This window comes from Buteo buteo, chromosome 31 (genome assembly GCF_964188355.1).
Source record: "Buteo buteo chromosome 31, bButBut1.hap1.1, whole genome shotgun sequence".
Taxonomy (NCBI): domain Eukaryota; kingdom Metazoa; phylum Chordata; class Aves; order Accipitriformes; family Accipitridae; genus Buteo; species Buteo buteo.
In genome coordinates, this window is record NC_134201.1 from 1,516,210 (window position 1) to 1,533,538 (window position 17,329).

At 51.5% G+C, this 17,329-nt stretch overlaps 3 protein-coding genes across 3 annotated transcripts in view; 1 reads left to right on the plus strand and 2 right to left on the minus strand.

Moving 5' to 3' along the window:
- Window positions 1-17,329, minus strand: part of LOC142025982 (scavenger receptor cysteine-rich type 1 protein M130-like) — a 329,010-nt gene that overhangs the window by 218,144 nt on the left and 93,537 nt on the right. The gene's annotated exons all lie outside the window — the stretch shown is intronic.
- Window positions 1-17,329, plus strand: part of LOC142025968 (antigen WC1.1-like) — a 90,147-nt gene that overhangs the window by 62,262 nt on the left and 10,556 nt on the right. The window lies entirely within an intron of this gene.
- On the minus strand, window positions 3,758-4,684 carry LOC142025970 (olfactory receptor 14A16-like). The gene has a single exon (XM_075018719.1). The coding sequence runs from the start codon at window positions 4,682-4,684 to the stop codon at window positions 3,758-3,760; it is 927 nt and encodes a 308-aa protein (XP_074874820.1).

Sequence of the window (17,329 nt, forward strand, 5' to 3'; positions counted from 1 at the left end):
TGCCACAGACTGCCCATGATCCCCAAACAGCTCCAGCTGCCTCGGGGGCTGTGATGAAACATTTCAGGAGTGGGCTGAGGTGGGTTGGCAGGAGATGGACCCTTGGCGCTGCCTGGCTTGCAGGCCTGGGCAGGAAGAAGCCAGCTCCCCCCTGCCAGGGCTGGGAACAGTTTTTCCCAGGAACTTCCCTGAGGAACACGTCTTCTGTATCTCTCCATGCCCTTGCATGGCTGGCATGGGGACTAGGGCTCCTGGGGCAGAGCTGAAGAAGCTCAGCTGGGAGAGTGTTGGAGTGAAGACCTAAAGGTCCCTGGCTCAAGCCCAGGCTTTGACAATGTTTTCCCTCGGGCTTTTGCAGAGCCTCTTGCTCTTCTTCCAGCCTACCCCTGCCCTCCTGCCACTGCCTTCCTCATGCTCAGGGCAGAGTTTCCCCGGGGCTGGGCACAGCTTTTCCCTGGGGAGCTCCCTCCGGAGCTGCTCCTGGTGATCCTCCACCTCTACCCTGGCAGGAGCACCTGAGCTCAGGCTGCTGGGTGGATGTGCACAGGCAAGTGAAAGAGGGTCAGGCTGCCCAGGGGGAACGCAGAGACTGTGTCTGTGCATGCAGGGGTAGAGTCAGGGCAACTCTAGTTAGAGCTCAGCTGGAGCTGGAACCAGCAAGGGGTGGGTAGCCAGAACAGCTTCTTTAAGTAAGTCCATAGCAAAAGCTACGAATGTGTACCTGCTGCTCAGTGGGGCAGGGGACCTTGTAGCCAAGGGCATGTACAGACCTGAGGTATTCAGCACCTTTTTCCTCTCCCTGATGCTTCCCAGTTTCCCAAGCCTCCTAACAGAAACTGGGGAACCTGAGCACCCAGTCCCTGCCAACCCCAGCTGCATCTCACATGGGCATGAGGACACAGCCATCTTCCAGGACCTCTTGGATTTTAGTCCAGAAGACAAGCCATGCTGGGCTGGCCTTTTTTCCTTAGTCAAGATATGCAGACGTGTGGGAGGATGGAGCTGGCCATGTACCACCTCACAGCCGGGCTGAGCAGCCAGCACTGGAGACGAGTGATGTGAGGGGCTGCCCTGTGACAAGTGTCCCATAACAGCTTCTCCTTGTGTCCAGGGAGCAAGGGATCAGACCGAGCTTTTCTTCTGCACCTTCTACACTTGGTTTCTCTCCAGAAATTGCTGGCTCTGCACCATGAGTACAATGCTGTTAGCCCACCCTCCCCAGTCATACTGAAGAGCTCGATGCTCATCTCCATTTTTCAGACAAGCTCAGCCCCATTCCCGGCTCTCCCTGGTACCTGCCACAGGGAGCTGCAGAGCTCTGGGATCTCCCACCAAAGCCCGAGCTCCTTTGAAGGGAACAGCAGTCCCAGGAAGATGGGGAGGAGGGGCATCAGGGAGGAGGGCACGTCAGCTCCCCTGTCAGCCCCAAACTGCAGGCCAGCAATGGCATGAGGAAATGGAGGCCAGTGACTCCCTTGTATCCAGGAAAGTCCTCACCAAGACAGACTTTGCCTTCCCCCCATTCCCACTGCCAGCCCCACTCACCAGGACAGCATGAAAACGCTGGTCCTGGGGATCCTGGGACCCCTCCATCAGCTCCTGCTGCTCCAGCCATAGAGCAGTCAGCCCTGAACTGGCATGTGCAGAAATGGATTACTCTTTCTTATTTAATCCAGAAGCACGAGAGGTGTTTGGGTGCTACACTAGATCCAGGCCAAGTTTTTTTTTTCTGAAGGTGCATGAATCACTCTCCAGCATCCCTCCCTGTGCCTGCTGGGTCCCTGCTGCCTCTCCTGGGATTGCAGAGCCCTCCATTACCTTCTCACACTTGGATCTAGTGTTTTCCCTTTTTATGACCATGCCTTGGGTGGTGTCTCATCTTGTGAAGCTCCCCACTCACTCCTGGGCACACGCTGTGCCTTCAGATCCCCTGAGCTCTCCCGATTCACCTCCAGGAAGGATGAGTGTTGGCCATTAGCCCGTGTGGCCGCCCAAGGCAGGTAAGCATGAGACAACTCTCCAACTCTGTTTGCGCTAGGCACTGACACCTGAGCCCTGGATCCAGACATGGGTCCCCAACAGATCACACTGGGGTGCTGAGCTCATCCTCTACGTCAGTGGGGAACTTAGTGAAAGCTAGAGGATCTTTTAGGATGCAGCTGAATGACAATGTCCTTTCATGATCTTTTGAGTTACAGTCCAGTCTGCAGGACCTGCACTGAAGGTCTCTCTGGTGGTGAGACGCCACTTTTTAAAGGCATAGCATTGGGGAGCCAGCTGTGAGAGCGCTGTAAGCATTTACAGAATGCTTCTAGGTCACACACAGCAGGTTTAACCATTAGCACAGCTGGGATGGATCCAAACATTTCTGTAGGATCGCAAGTATGACAGAGACAGCAACAAGAAAAACCAAGCAGATTGCAGACCTGCCCCTAGATACCATGGGCGCCATGACTGCATAGGGCTGGGCAAGGCATTCTAGATGAAAAATGGCTCTGAAATCAATTCTCTCACTGCGTTCTTGAATTCCCTCTCCAAAGAGTGGAGGGCAGCTAATTCCAAGAGCATGATTTCACAGAGAGCAGGTGTCTAAAAGAGATGGAGATTTCCCCCTCTGTTAACCCCCATTTCTGTCCCTTGGCAGTGACAGCAAGAGGTCCATTTCCCCTTCTGTAGGTCAGTGACTCCGCTGAGCCAGCGCAGATATCCAGCCTCTGGTTAGAAACCCTCAGAGGGGATGGGCATTCAGCTCCCCCATGCACCCCACAGACCCACCCTCCTGCTGCAGTGCAGATGTGCACAAAAGAAGCTCCTGCATGCGAGTACCTGGTCTGAGCTCCTTCTCTAACCAGTGGGGATGGAGGGTGGCAGTTAGTTACTCACACTTTTGTGTGGCCTGCTGCATTTGCAGTGCCGGGGTGGTCTGAGACACGTCCAAGTGCCTGCAAGCCCTGACAGAGCAATTCTGAGTGACCCACAGCCTTCCTCTGCATCAACACTAGGGATGAGTGGGCCTCCACTGAATGGGGGTGACACTGATCACTCTCCAGACTCTTCACCCATGCTGTGGGGTCCCTGCTGCCTCCTCTGGGATTGCAGAGTCCTTGTTTCCCTGTGGATACACCAATTTGGCCCTTTACCTTCGGTGACTCCACCTTGGGTGCTCTCTCACTTTGTGGGGCTCCATTCACTGCCCATCTCAAGCACACTCTATCCCTGGAGAGCCTGGGGGATCTCCAGGCAGCTCCAGTTTCCCCTTGAGAATGACGTTGTCTGCCCCGTCTGACATGTGACAGCCTTGGGTATGTCACTCAGTGACCAGCCATGGCCTCCACTGTCACTAGACACTGACGGGTGAGCCCTAAATCCAATCCTTGATCTCTACATGGTCACAAGGTGACTGAGAGGCTTTTGCTCCTGCAGTCATGCAGAACCCTGAGCAACTCCTGACTCCGGCATTGGAAGACAAGCCCAGTGTTCATGCGCAGCACAGAAGAGATCTCATTTTATTACACAGATGTTGTAATGTGTTCAGCTCTCAACAAGCATTAGACACCTTTATAGAGGCTCCAGGTAACCCTCCAGAGGGGGTTCATACCTCTTTAGAAGTGAAAGGAAACCAAATGTTACTGTAGGAACATTATAAATGAAAAATAATAATTACAGTAACAATAAAGAGAACAACAACAACAACAGGTCAGGACTGGTGTGGAATACCCTGGCAGTCATTTGTGGAGAGATGGGATGTTTCTTGGTGCTAAATAGGAGTCCATGTAATCAGTTTCCTAATACCATTCTTGATCTTTTGGTTCCTCATGCTGTAGATGAGGGGGTTCACTGCCGGAGGCACCACTGAGTACAGAACTGCAAGCACCATGTCCAGGGATGGGGATGAGATGGAGGGGGGCTTCAGGTAGGCAATCATGCCAGTGCTTACAAACAAGGACACCACAGCCAGGTGGGGGAGGCACGTGGAAAAGGCTTTGTGCCGTCCCTGCTTGGAGGGGATCCTCAGCACAGCCCTGAAGATCTGCCCATAGGACAGCACAATGAAAACAAAACAATAGAAGTGCACAAAGACACTAACCACAAGTACTCCAGCTTCCCTGAAGAAGGAGTCCAAGCAGGCGAGCTTGAGGATCTGGGGCATTTCACAGAAGAACTGGTCCACAGCATTGCCCTTGCAGAATGGTAGTGAAAATGTATTGGCAGTGTGCAGCACAGCATGGAGAAACCCACAGCCCCAGGCAGCTGCTGCCATGTGGACACAAGCTCTGCTGCCCAGGAGGGTGCCATAGTGCAGGGGTTTGCAGATGGCAACGTAGCGGTCATAGGCCATGACAGTGAGGAGATACAATTCTGCTGACATCAAAAAGGTAAACAGAAAGACCTGGGCAGCACATCCTGGGTGGGAAATGGTCCTGGTGTTCCAGAGGGAATTGGCCATGGATTTGGGGACAGTGGTGGAAATGGCACCCAGGTCGAGGAAGGAGAGGTTGAGGAGGAAGAAGTACATGGGTGTGTGGAGGCGGTGGTCGCCGGCTACGGTGGTGATGATGAGGCCATTTCCCAGATGGGCAGCCAGGTAGATGCCCAGGAAGAGCCAGAAGTGCAAGAGCTGCAGCTCCCGTGTGTCTGCAAATTCCAGGAGGCAGAACTCAGTCATGGAACTGCTGTTGGGCATATGCTTCCTCTGGACACGGGGGACTGTCCAAGGAGGAAAAGGCAGTGACAAATTACCAGAAACATCTCTGAGCAAAACCAAAGATATGTCTCATACACCCTCCTCCTCTCACACACGCTACCTTTTCCCTTCCTCAGGAGAAACTTTCATTCTGCCTCTGGTCTTCAGCTTCATATTCTGTGGCTCTGTGTGCTGGAGCAGGGCCTCTGCCCGTTGTCTCTTGAGGAGTCGACCCAGCCCCATTGCAGTGGGTAGATGGGAACGTGGCGGGGGGCTGGGTTTGATAGTCAGAATATGTCAGATAAAATCACTCCTAACACAGGAGGGCTTGTCAGCATCTGCAGTCCCAGTGTTAAAGAATGTGGGTGCAGAAAGGAGATTTAGGGGGGCTGCGTTTTTTTACCTCTTTCCCCCATCCTGCCCTGGGAGTGTTCTCTGAAATCAGAAATCATGAGCATTTCTACTGCACTCAGAGAGACCAGCTGTGAGAGATGAGAGGCAAAGGGATTCACTGTGGCTTAGTGAGGAGTGAATGGAACTGGTTGGGCTTGTTCCCAGCTACCCTGTGCTTGCAGTTTTCTTCAGATGGAGGGCGATCACACTCCTATGGTACCAGTAAAAGCCACCAGACACTACTGAAAGGAGAGGGACCCACTGCAGACCACTAAATGTCTCACCCTTTCTCAAGGTCTCAGCACCCTCTTTCTACAAAAGGACACACACGGCTCATTTCATCAACCCAACAGCATTTCCTCAGTTATAGATAGCATCTCTGCACCTCTCTCTGTGGGCTTTCAGATAACACAAAGATGCTTATGTGAACAACTTCCCTGCTTAAGGACAGCTCACAGCTTGGAAAGCCACCCCAAAGAGATAGCCAATGTCCTAATGATTACATCTAATCCAGGGAAAACCAGCTCATTCCCCAGCCCCACAGACTGCATTGCCCACAGCCCCACAGGTGAAAGCTGGGACACCTCATTTCCAGGGACACACCTGCATAGGAGGACCCACAAGGTCAGTGTGTGACCCTGCAGCTAAAACTCCCATTCCCAGAGGGCCTGACAGCAAGAATGAAATAACAATAAAAACAACACAGACAACTGGAGAAACATGGGAAAATACAGTGAGGGTCTGGCTGGGAGAGGCAGCCGGGCACTCAGGAAAGTTCTGCTTACTCAGCTGTTCAGACCTCCTCCCAGACACCAACAGTGCCAGGCAGATGCTCTCAGCCCTGAGCTCTGCAGAGGGAAATGGGCACGTGGCTGGAGAGCTGCACCTACGGCTCTGCTGGAGCTCTGGCTGCTGAGGAGATGGGTCATGCCTTGGACCCCCCAGCTCTGAGGGCAGAGGCTTTGCTGGGAGGGAGAGGAGCCAAAGGGGCTCGCTCAGAGGAAGGGGTCTGCACTGGAGGAGATCATACAGAGTTTTCTGAATTCTCTCTCCCACAACATTTCTGCGTTTTGTTTCCTCTGATCTCATTCCCTGATTATATTCTTGCTGGCTGGAGATTTTCCTCCTGGGAGGTGTTTCCCTGTGCCTTTTCTTTTCCCTGTCAGCACTCACAGATCCCATCCCAATCTCTGTGCGCTCCCCCTGGCCCTACAGAAACATGCCTGTTTGCAGGGCACTGGCCAGGCACATGCTCCTTTTTGCAGGTGGTAAAGGGCAGATCAGAACAACCCTGAGAGGTGCAGCAGAGGTGATTCTGGTGATGCCCATAGGCAGGGGAGTGGCTGAAGGCATTTTAGGAAGCTCTTGGCAGACCTACTGATCACTCAAAGTTGCAGTTCAGGAGTCTCAGGGACTTGTTGAAATTTGAGTGTTCCTTTTCCACTTCTCCTTGTCTCTCCTCCCTCCTTACCCCTCTGGAATTGGAAACTGAGAAGATAGACACAGGAAAGCTCCTTATCTTTATAATAATCCCTGCCTTGTTCTTCTGCTTGAAACATCCTGTTTGAAATATTCTGGGGGTGATTGGGAGCTCTGAGCATCCCTGACCCACGCAGCATCTTCTTGGTAGCAGAATAACCCTGCCCTGCCCTGCCCCACCAAGGGTTGCTCCTTCCACCCACAGCTTCTCCCCACTGTTGCAGTTCCCCAGGCAGGCTGAGTCCTTACCCTGACCAGCAGCAGAGTCCCTGCCCCAGCACACAGCTTTTCCCTGCACCCAGAGACTTACCGTGCAGAGGGCTGTGAAGAATTCTCTTTGAGTCAGCTCTCTGCATCCTCTCACTCCAGACCGCCTTTAAACTCTCTCTGCATCACTCCTCTCCGCTCGGTGCCTGCAGGCAGTGCCCTCAGCCCTGCTGCGCTTTGCAGAGGAGCTGCTCCTGGGCAGAGCTGTCTCTCGGCAGTGCTGCCTGCTTGCCATGAGCTCCCTCCAGCCCAGGAGCCCAGCCCAGCTCAGCAGCAGAGGAGCAGCCCAAGGCAGCCCTTTCTCTGCCCCCTCTGGGCTCCCTCCAGGTGTCCCTGGGGCTCCAGGGGAACCTGCTGGCAAACAGGCTGAGGCAATCACAGATGTATATTTCCTCAGCTATGGAGAGCCACATCTTCATGAAATAAAACTTTCTACTCAGAGACAAAGTTACATCTACATGTGACCATTTTTTCTTTCCAGAAATATAATCCTTCTCTCAGAGTTACTTGTAATGTACCACTTTTTTTGTGTTATTCTTTAGACAGGATACTCAGAGAGTGGAAGGCAGGGTTCTCCTTTACACCTGCTGAGGGAAGGGATCCTTGGGTCAATGGTGGGGTTTCATCTGCGTTTCTATTCATGGCATTTGGAGGAGACTCAGCTCTCTCCCATGCACACCACAAAGCCACAGGAGGTGGGATTCCTCTTGACTCTTTTCAGGTGGGCACAAAATAGGCACCTGCATGGGAGCTCCTTCTCTCAGCTTCCATCTGAATTAATGGAGATGAATCACAGGAGTCAGGTGTTCAGACGCAAATACCTGTTGACATCTGAGTTGCCAGAGGTGGTCCAAGATACATGTAGGTAACAGGAAACTGTAATGGAGAAGTTCATAGGACAGGGCAACATCTCGGAAATCATGTATGAGCCTGGTGGGAAATTCCTTTGGCCAAGTGACATGACACTCTATGACCAAATGAAGGCCAAAAGAACCTTTTTCTACTCCTTATCTTCATGGTAGTTTATACAGGTATTCATATGAACGATTGCAGTCATGTACCATAGCGAGAGCTGGCTCTCTCTCTTTTCCATCAGCTGAATTTACTATACCTCCACTGGCTATAATGGCATGTGTCCCATGTTTGTCCCCACATTGCCTAACAGAATTCAGGGCAGGTACTCTATTTAATGTCCAGATCCAGGGCCACAGAGCTGCACCAGATGCCAAGGCTGGCATGGACCTCACAGGACCTACGGGAAAGCAATTCCCATTCAGGGTGGTACATCACAGACACTCCAGACGGCATCGCAGAGGGTGCGATTTGGTGCCTGTGTGGCTTTAACTGATGCCATCAGTCAGAGGCATCAGTCATCAGATGCCATCAGAGAGGCAAGGTCTGACCCTTCTCCACCCAAGAGCTGCAGGCATTGCATGAACATGAAGCATGTCGCACAGGGGTTTTTACTCACTCCCTTGATACAATCAACGGAAAGACCAAGAATTTTCAGAGTGTTCCTGGATACATCTTGTCTTCAAGGACAGTATCCTCCAAGCACAGCAATGGTCCATATCAAAACTCAGTAGAAACTCAGGAAGGAATTCAAGGGCACCAAGATGAACTTTTGGTACTTCAGGAACTGTTACAGGAGAAAAAAAGATAAGGTAGGACCACTGGCGAATTGAGTAAGATTAGGTCTAGATAGATCTGCGGTACTCTACGTCACAGCCTTGGTTAATACCAGCCAGGTCTCCCAGGCCTCTGTGCTGTGAGGCAGGACTCTGGAGGAGAACAACCAGCAGTGGATGGGGATCAAGCCCGGGGTTACTCAACCAAACTACACCCTTACCACTCCATAGGAACCACAGGGGCTGCATCCAAGGGTGCTGAGAGTGGTTTTTTCCCCAGGAGGTCCTGGTCTGTTATGACCCCAATAAGAAAGGGATTCGGACACTGTGAACTACCTTTTAAAGTTGCGCTCATCATCGTTAACACTCTAAGGAGAGAATCATGCAGATCATCTTCGGTCCCTTTAGATGGGGGGACTCCCAGGTGGTGTAGCATTGAGCGGGCCTTTGGCCCAAATGCAGCAAAGCATGCAGACCCCATCCATAGAAGACAGTCTCCTGTTTTGGTCATTCAAGCTACTGTAGGATTTTCTTACAAAAGAAACAACTCTACTCATTGTCTCTACAGTCAAACAGAAATGATGTTTTCATGAGAACATCTTGCTGCACAGTTAGGTACAGGCAAGGCCACGCAGGAGGCATAATGTCCAGCACAGAGTGGGACCTGCCTGCAGGCTCTTGTGTGACAACCTGCTGCTGAGGTTGTCCTGTGGCCAAGGGATCTGTGCAGCAAAGAACAGGTTTGATGGCTGTGCTGTATGTGCAGCACGGTGCAGCGCAGCCCTAAGAACTCGATGTTCAATAGTCTTCTGGTCAGGACCAGTGTTCAGGTTTCCCTGTGAGAAGTCTGTGCTCCATAACACCGTCACAGCTGAGATGCCGTGGACCAAATGTGCACTGCCAGGAGGAGCTGAAGACCCATAGCTTGTCACAGAACTGTGACGGTTTTGGACTAAATGAGACGTGGTGGGACAGGTTGCTGAGCTGTGGTGCTGCAATGGAGGGATACAGGCTCTGCCCAGGGAGCAGCAGGGACGATGAGGAGTATCCCCCATGTATGAAGGGGAAGCTTGGGTTTGTAGAGGTCCTCTACATAACAGGCAACAGGTTGGACTAGCTTTTGCCATTTAGGATCAGAGCAGGAGTCAGCAGGAGTGACCTTGTGTTGGAAGTCACAAACTGCTTGTTCAGGGAGACGAAACAGAAAAGGACTTTTGTCATCAACCCCAGGAAGTCTCCAGGTTCATGAGCAGGTTCCTGTGGTGAACTTAAGTGCCCTGGCATTCCCTCGCAAGGCAAAGCAACAGGGTGCCAACAGCCTGAAGGCTTTTGGGACAACTTCTTCAGACAGCTGCTAGGTGGGCCACCAAGGGTGAATCTCAACTGGACCTGATCCTGGCCAACGAGGAAAAGCTGGTTAAGGATGTGATGATGTTCAGTGTCAGTCTTGGCTGTCATGGCCATGAATTAGTGGGGGATGAGACACCAAGGGGCAGTGAGCAAGGCCAGCAGCAGAACACAGACCTGGGACTCCAGAGGACAAGAGTTTGACACACTCAGGAGACTGAGACAAGTGGTGCCATGGGAAGCAGCTCTGAAGGGGGAAGCAGCATGGGAAATCTGATAGGCCATACAGGACAGCCTCCTGCAAGCACAAGAAGGATCTCCCCAAATACCCTTGAAGAGAAGCAACCATCTCCAGAGGCTGCTTGTGTGAACCGACTGAGCTCCAGGGCAAAAAGGCAGCAGGCAGGAGGTGGAAGGAGGGAAAGCTGCCGACAGAATGTAGAAACCTTGTCCCAGGATGTAGGGAAGATGCCAAAGCCAAAGGTCCCGTTGCCTTGAGAGATGCAGGGGAGGATAGAGGCAGCAAGATGAGCTGATACTGGTTCATTAACCGTAAAAGAATAGACAGGGATCATGTGGACCTGTTGCTGATTTTCCTAAGTTTAGGAAAAATAAGGCTGAGGAATTTAATGACTTCTCTGGCTGTGACATCTGCCAGGCCTTTGTGACTGTTGGCAGGACCCTGGAGGAAAAGAACCAGCAGTAAGTGGGGATCAAGTCAGAGGTTACTTGAGCAAACTCAGCCTTGAACAGCCCCTGGGAGCAGAGGGGAATCAATTCCCAGTTTTCTTGGGAATGGTAAATATTGGTGTATGCCATGGACTAGTAGAAGGAACAACATGTCCCGCTCTCAATTGGTCCTCAACTAACTCTTGTATTTGTAGCAGCCTTTCAGAATTTAGTGGCCACTGATCAATCCAAACAGGCTCTTCTGTTTTCCAGCTAATTTTCAGGATTGGCTGCCCCCAGTGACTGCTCCTAAAAAGGATGGGTCACTAACATTCCCTTCATTTGGCTCAATAAATCACGGCCTATGAGGCCAAACAATTCAGTTGGGGTAGTCATGACATACGGACGCGTCGTAACGTTTTCACCGTAGGGGAACACAAATGTAATCGGAAGCTGACTTACTAAGGTGGCTTGTGTGCCCCCTATCCCTGCAATGCCAAAATTTGGATCGATCAGTGGCCATGATGGAGGCCAAATATATCGTGAAATAATCGTAACATCAGCTCCTGTAGCGATTGTCATCAGTTTCTTGACGATAACGCCGTCAGGCCCTTCCAATTGCACTACCTTTTCTGGTTTACCCGTTGTTATGTCCATGGCAAGGTATACCTGTGGTTTCCCTGTGGAGCCGAATCCACCATCCCCACGTTGTACTTCACCTGGGTTTGGAACACATGACCTGAATGGAAATAATTGTGCTATTCTGGTACCTTTAGGAATAGAAACAAGAGGGATTAAAACAAGAATCATAATGTTCACAGTCCCACAAAAATCTGCATCAATAAGCCCTGGGACTACCAAAATTCCTTTTAGAGCTGTTGAAGATCGTCCCATTAAAAAGGCACTGAGCCCGAACCCCAGTGGTCTCTTTATGTTGCTATCCACCAAGTGTACACCTGTGTCCATCAACGTAATGTCTACTGCAGTTTCCACATCCACGCCGGAGCTCCCTGCAGCGGTGGATCTGGTGGTCACGAGGCTGCCTGAGGGCTGGCAGCCCAAGATCCTTGCGTTTGTGTCGTCGTGCAAGGGGCCGTCACGGTCGGTGTAAAGTTTCCCTTCTTCCTGTATTCTTGGTGGTATTGTCATCTTTCTTAGCAGAAGCTGTACATTTGCTCCTAATGTGTCCACGTTTGCCACAGTTAAAACACTTGACCAAGGGTGTCTTACTGGCCTTGTGCTTCTTTGTAGCTCCTCGTGGAGCTGCGACAACATAGGCTGTTTTCTGTGAGTCCACAGCTCGATCCATGTATTCTAGCATATCAACGACGGCCGCATTTCTCGGCAAATTACACAATGCTCTGCGCGTCTTCTCATTAGCATTTTCGAAAGCGAGCATTTTGAACAAGTTTTCTTTCATTTGCTCGGTCATGTCAGGGTGGGCATAGATTGCCCTATGCAGACTATTAATAGACTGTGCGAAAGGTTCATTATGCTCCTGTTTCACCTGAGTAAAAGTATGGTTTCGAATATTGTCTGGTATGGAAAGAAAAGCTTGATAGGCCAAGAGCTGTGGTAGGTGATGAACTGCAGTGATACATTGTAACTGGGCGTTCCCTGATGCGAAAGGTCCAGTACCCATCAGCATCTGTGTGGTTACTCCCTATAAGGGATCTGTTCGTTGTCGTGGCGTTGCTTGTTCCCGATCACAGAACGTCTCCGACTGCTGGAAAAACAACGTTTGGGCGGGCTCCAAAACCAAATGTGCTAGCTGTTTAACATCTTGAGGTATCAGCGTATCAGAAGAAAAAATGAATTGCAGCAATCGTTGAGCTAACGCAGACTTAATACCATACTGACTCACAGCATTCCTTAATCTCTCAATGACCTTCCAGTCAAACGCCTCCCTTTTTTTCTGTCCATTTAATGCAATAACTGGGAATGCTTGGAGCATAGTCCCTTTATAATGGCATCTCTTATTATTCCCCTCCAATGCCTCTGCCTTTCTTCTGCAGAGGCTACTGCAGGCGACTCCGCGCCTATCGCGGGCGCAGTCGGTTTCACCGTCTCGGATTCCGAAAGGCGGGATGGATGAACGGGCAGTGGCGGGGGCGCGGATAGGCCTGCCCGGGGACCGGCCACGGCCACGGCTGGCGTCGGCCAGTGCATGGCTGGCTGACACGGGCCGCTGTCAATGGGCGGAAGGGGGGGCGGAAAGGTAGGGGAGGAGGGAGGGGGTGGGGGGAGGGGGGCAGGAGAGGGCGGAGGGATGGGGGCGGGAGGGGGCGGGGGGAGGGAGGCAGGAGAGGGCGGGGGGAGGGGGGCAGGACAGGGTGGGGGGAGGGGGGCAGGAGGGGGCGGGGGGAGGGGGGCAGGGGCCGAGGGAGGTGCTGGAGGGGGTGGCGAGAAGGGGACGGGAGGGGGAAGCGGGGCCGGTATACGGTGAGAATCTTCGCTCTCTTGCCCTCTCGGTCCATCCTTTCGGGAGGATGACCTTTTCTCCCTCACTTCTGGTTCTTCCGACCGTACTGTCAGTTTTTGTAATTGGTACACCACCTCCCTCAGGAGCTCTTCAGATCATACTGTCAGTTCTTGTAGTTGGTTCACCACCTCCCTCAGGAGCTCTTCAGACCGTACTGTCAGTTCTTGTAGTTGGTTCACCACCTCCCTCAGCTCTTCCATCGCACCACCTGATAGAGATGGTTCCCTGTCCCCCGTCCCCCGCAATCCGTTTATCTGCATTAGTCATCCCCGAGTCTTTCGGCTTCAGATCTGTCAGGCGACAATCGCCCCCCCCTAATTCCCCTGTTTCTTGCGGAGTAACAGACAGGGGAATTTTTTCGGCACCAACGACCTGGCTGGGTATAGGCAAAGGCTGTGTCTGTGCAGGCGTCTCAGCGTTAACGGAGATGGATGTAGATATATTGTCAAGTAAAAACAAAATAAAAGAGCTTTAGTTCATCATCATGCATACAAAAGAGTTCCCTTACAGCACTGTCCTGATACTGTTATTACTGTTATACCGCTAATTCCGAAACTTCCTTGAAAGCTTCTATATTATTCGTCAGCTCCAAACCTCAGGCTTCTAAGACACACAAAGTACTACCTCAAATCTCTGCAAACCAAATCTCTCCCACTTTCTTTGTCATTGTGACAGTTACACGACCGGACTTCGAGTGCTGAATTGGACATTACTCAGAAACTAAACCTAGCCACCCCCAGTGCCTCTGACATCTGAGGATAAGCTGGAACGCCAGGGGGGTTATTTTCTGCCAAATTCCTTTACCCTTTACCGCAACAGTGACTCCAGGAACAACCCCCACTATCCCAGTGAGATTCATCTCACTTGTCTCGGAAAGGCTCATTGCCAGTTCCTCTGTCTGCTGTGATACCCATCCTTGGCTTTCTGGCCTGTGCCTTCAAATACACAGTATGGAAGAAGCGTGCCTGTGGAACATCTCACTTGTGTAGTCAGAAGGGGTTCTGCAAGCATCAGCAACATTGCCCTCTAGAAGAAGGCATTTCTCCCCTTTCAGAAGGCACAGAGCACATCTAGGGACTCTTAATACACTCAGAAGCACACCCCTCCATGTTTCACCTCTCTGAACTTCCTTCACCATTTCTTTCAGCAATGACCAAAGAAGAAAAAGGTTCTTCCTCATAGGTGTCCTACCAGGAGAGAGTGGAAAAGAAGGACCTTAGCCTCCCACAGTGTCACAGAAGAGCGGAATGCACCTCATTCAAAAGAGACCAGCAGCAGTATGTTGTAGTGAGGTAAAATAATAATTTGACAGAGTTCAGTAAGTTCAATGGAATTTAACAAAGTTTTAACACTGGTCTGACAAGGATCAGTAAGTTTGATGGCAAGGTTCACCTTACTATTTATATATATAGAGAGAACATTTATAAAGCTATAGAAATCAGATTAATATAGCCACAAAAGCATAGGTATGAAATGGATAAAACCTCCTTTAATAAGATCTAATGGATCGAAGAATTATAAGTGTGAACAGAAACAAAAGGAAAAGGCCAGGCTGGGGTCGCCCACTTCACCAGGCTGCAGAATAAGCCCTGACTAGCCTGATATGTGTGTGGGGAGACTTCAAGAGGGTGGAAGGCTGCCTGAAAGGTGGTGGGGCATGGACAAGCTGGAACATGCCCAAAGACTATGGCCCCTTTCTAGGACGCCTCTAAGGAGCCCCCATAACAAATCCTGTCACGTGCAAAGAAGGGTCCAGTCCTATGAGCCAGACTGGGAGGCTCCCACATCCCAGCCCAGCCCTGCAGGGTGGCCATACAGGGTTACTGGGGCAAAGTCTGGGCTTTGCACGGTGCAGCAAGACACAGGCCTTGTGAGCTGTGAAAATAGAAAACCAGGACCAAATGCCAACCTCAGAAGAACATGTGCATGGGGACAAAGAGGAAAAGACCTGAAGGGAATGCCCAGAAAGAACCATATGAACAAGAAAAAACAGCCAATGGGCCTATGAACTGCAAATTTCATTTTGAGGTATCGCACTCAGAAGATGAGTGGTGGTGGTGGTGGTGGTGGTGAGCTCCCTTTCCCCATGGTTGTAAGGGATCTCAGAGCTACCTGCAAGACTCCTGCGGGGTACAGTCGGGTGCTACATGTTTTGCCTCGTCCTTAGGTTGATGACCTGATTGGATGTTTCAAAAAACTCCAGATGACTGAGGGAGGGGAGAGATCAGGAGTGGGCTGGGACTTGCCTGGGTCCACCTGAGCCACACCAGCCAAACCCAGTACACTCTGTTTATCATGTCAAAGGATGGGGAAGGGGGTGGTGGTGGTTGACGGAAATGCATTGAATACTGCAGGACCTGAGCAGGATGCAAATGGTATGGAAGAAGGGGTGGAGATTGTCCTGGGTCTGGCTGGGATGGAGTTCATTTTATGGTGCCATGTTTTGTGCTGATGGCTAAACCAGCATTGATAACACACTGGTGTTGTAGCTATTGCTGATCAGTGCTGGCATAATGCCACGGCCTTCTCTGTTTCACGTTCTGACCCCCCAGCGAGGAGGCTGGGGCTGGGCAAGAGGCTAGGAGGGGACAAAGTCAGGAGAGCTGACCCCAACCGACCAGAGAGGTATTCCGTGCCATATGGTGTCTTGTTGAGAGATAAAACTGGGAGGAGACTTTCTCCAAAGTAGCCATTGCTGAGAGATTGCTGGGCCTCAGTCTGCTGCTGTGAATGATTGCTTCTCCATCCCTTGTTTCATTTCCTTTTTTCCCCTCCACTTACTAAACTATGTTTCTCATCAGCCATGAGTTTTGCTCGCACTTTTGCCCTCCCAGTTTTCTCCCCCACCCTGCTGTGGGGGAGTGAGTGAGTGACTGGATGGGGGTTTAGCTGCTGGCTGGGGTCACTGCACCACATGAGCACATAGCAAACAGGCTAGTATGAGCTTGTGAGGTCACTGCTGCCTGAGTAACTGAGAGGCCAAGAGTAGGCTCATGGCTTGTGAAGGAGCTTGTGAGGTCACTCTTGGCAAAGTAGCTGATAGGCCAGGACCAGGTGCAAAGCTTGTATAGGTGCTTGTGAGGTCACTGGAGACTGAATACCTCAACTACCAGTAGATGGCAAATAGGGGGATATGTGCTTGTGAGGTCACTCTTGGCTAGAGTAGCTGATAGGCCCAGAGCAGGCCCGTGGACTGTGTAGGTTCTTGTGAGGTCACTGCTTCCTGAATAGCTGACAGGGCTGGAGCAGGAACGTGGATGAGAGGAAATGCCCTCAAGTTACGGCAAGGGAGATTTAGGTTAGGTATTATGAAAAATTTCTTTACCGAGAGGGTTGTCAGACATTGTTATAGGCTGCCCAGGGAAGTGGTTGAGTCACCATCCCTGGAGGTATTCAAAAAGCAAGTGGACGGGGTACTTCAGGACATGGTTTAGTGGGCATGGCTGGTAGTTGGACTCGATGGTCTTGAAGGTCTTTTCCAACCTAAATGATTCTATGTGGTTTGTGCGGGTGGCTGTGAGGTCACTGAATCCCAAGTAGCTGATAGGCCAGGCAAAGGCCAAAAGCTTGTGTAGGGCGTTGGGAGATCATAGTGCCTGAATGCTTCATAGGCCGGGAGAAGGCCCATGGTTTGTACAGGTTCTTATAAGGTCACTCATGCCTGAAGTAGCTAATAGGCCAGGGCCAGGCTTATAGATTGTGTAGGTGCTTGTGAGGCTACTGGTGCCTGAGCAGATGATAGGCCAGGAGCTGGCACATGGCTCGTGAACGTCTTTGTGATGTCAGCGGTGCCTGAATACCTGACAAGCCAGAAGGAGGTAAGTGGCAGTTGTAGATGACATCATTGTGGCTGAGTGGCAGATGGACCAGGAGCAGGCACATGGCTTGTGTAAGAGCTTGGGATTTCACCGGTGCTGGAGTAGCTTTTAGGCAAAGAGCTGGCATATGGCTTGTGTGGGAGCTTCTGTCGTCATCAAAATAATATTTAGGCCCCACCAAAATGCAGCTTTTTGGAAGAACCATCATCAGTGGAAGCCCATACACAGCGCACGCATACACGTGTGTGACAGTGTAAATTGTGAGTGCACAGCGATGACCATGGGAGGGTGTGAGGTCACATCCCCAATGGCACCCCATGGCCGTGGGGCTCAGTACAGAGCGGCCGCATGCATCAAAGGGGCATCATGAGGGACGGGATGCGCCCGGCCCCGTCTCTGCGAGGCCGAAGGAGCAGCCCCTGCAGCCCTGGCTGGAGCAGTCGGGGTAGGGGTGGCTCGGGGGCACCGCAGGGATGTGCCTGGGCACGGCGCCAGGAGAAAACCACAGACTTCCTCCGGAGCGCGGGGAGCTCTGCGAGGTCACGTGGGCTGTGGTTTGTGC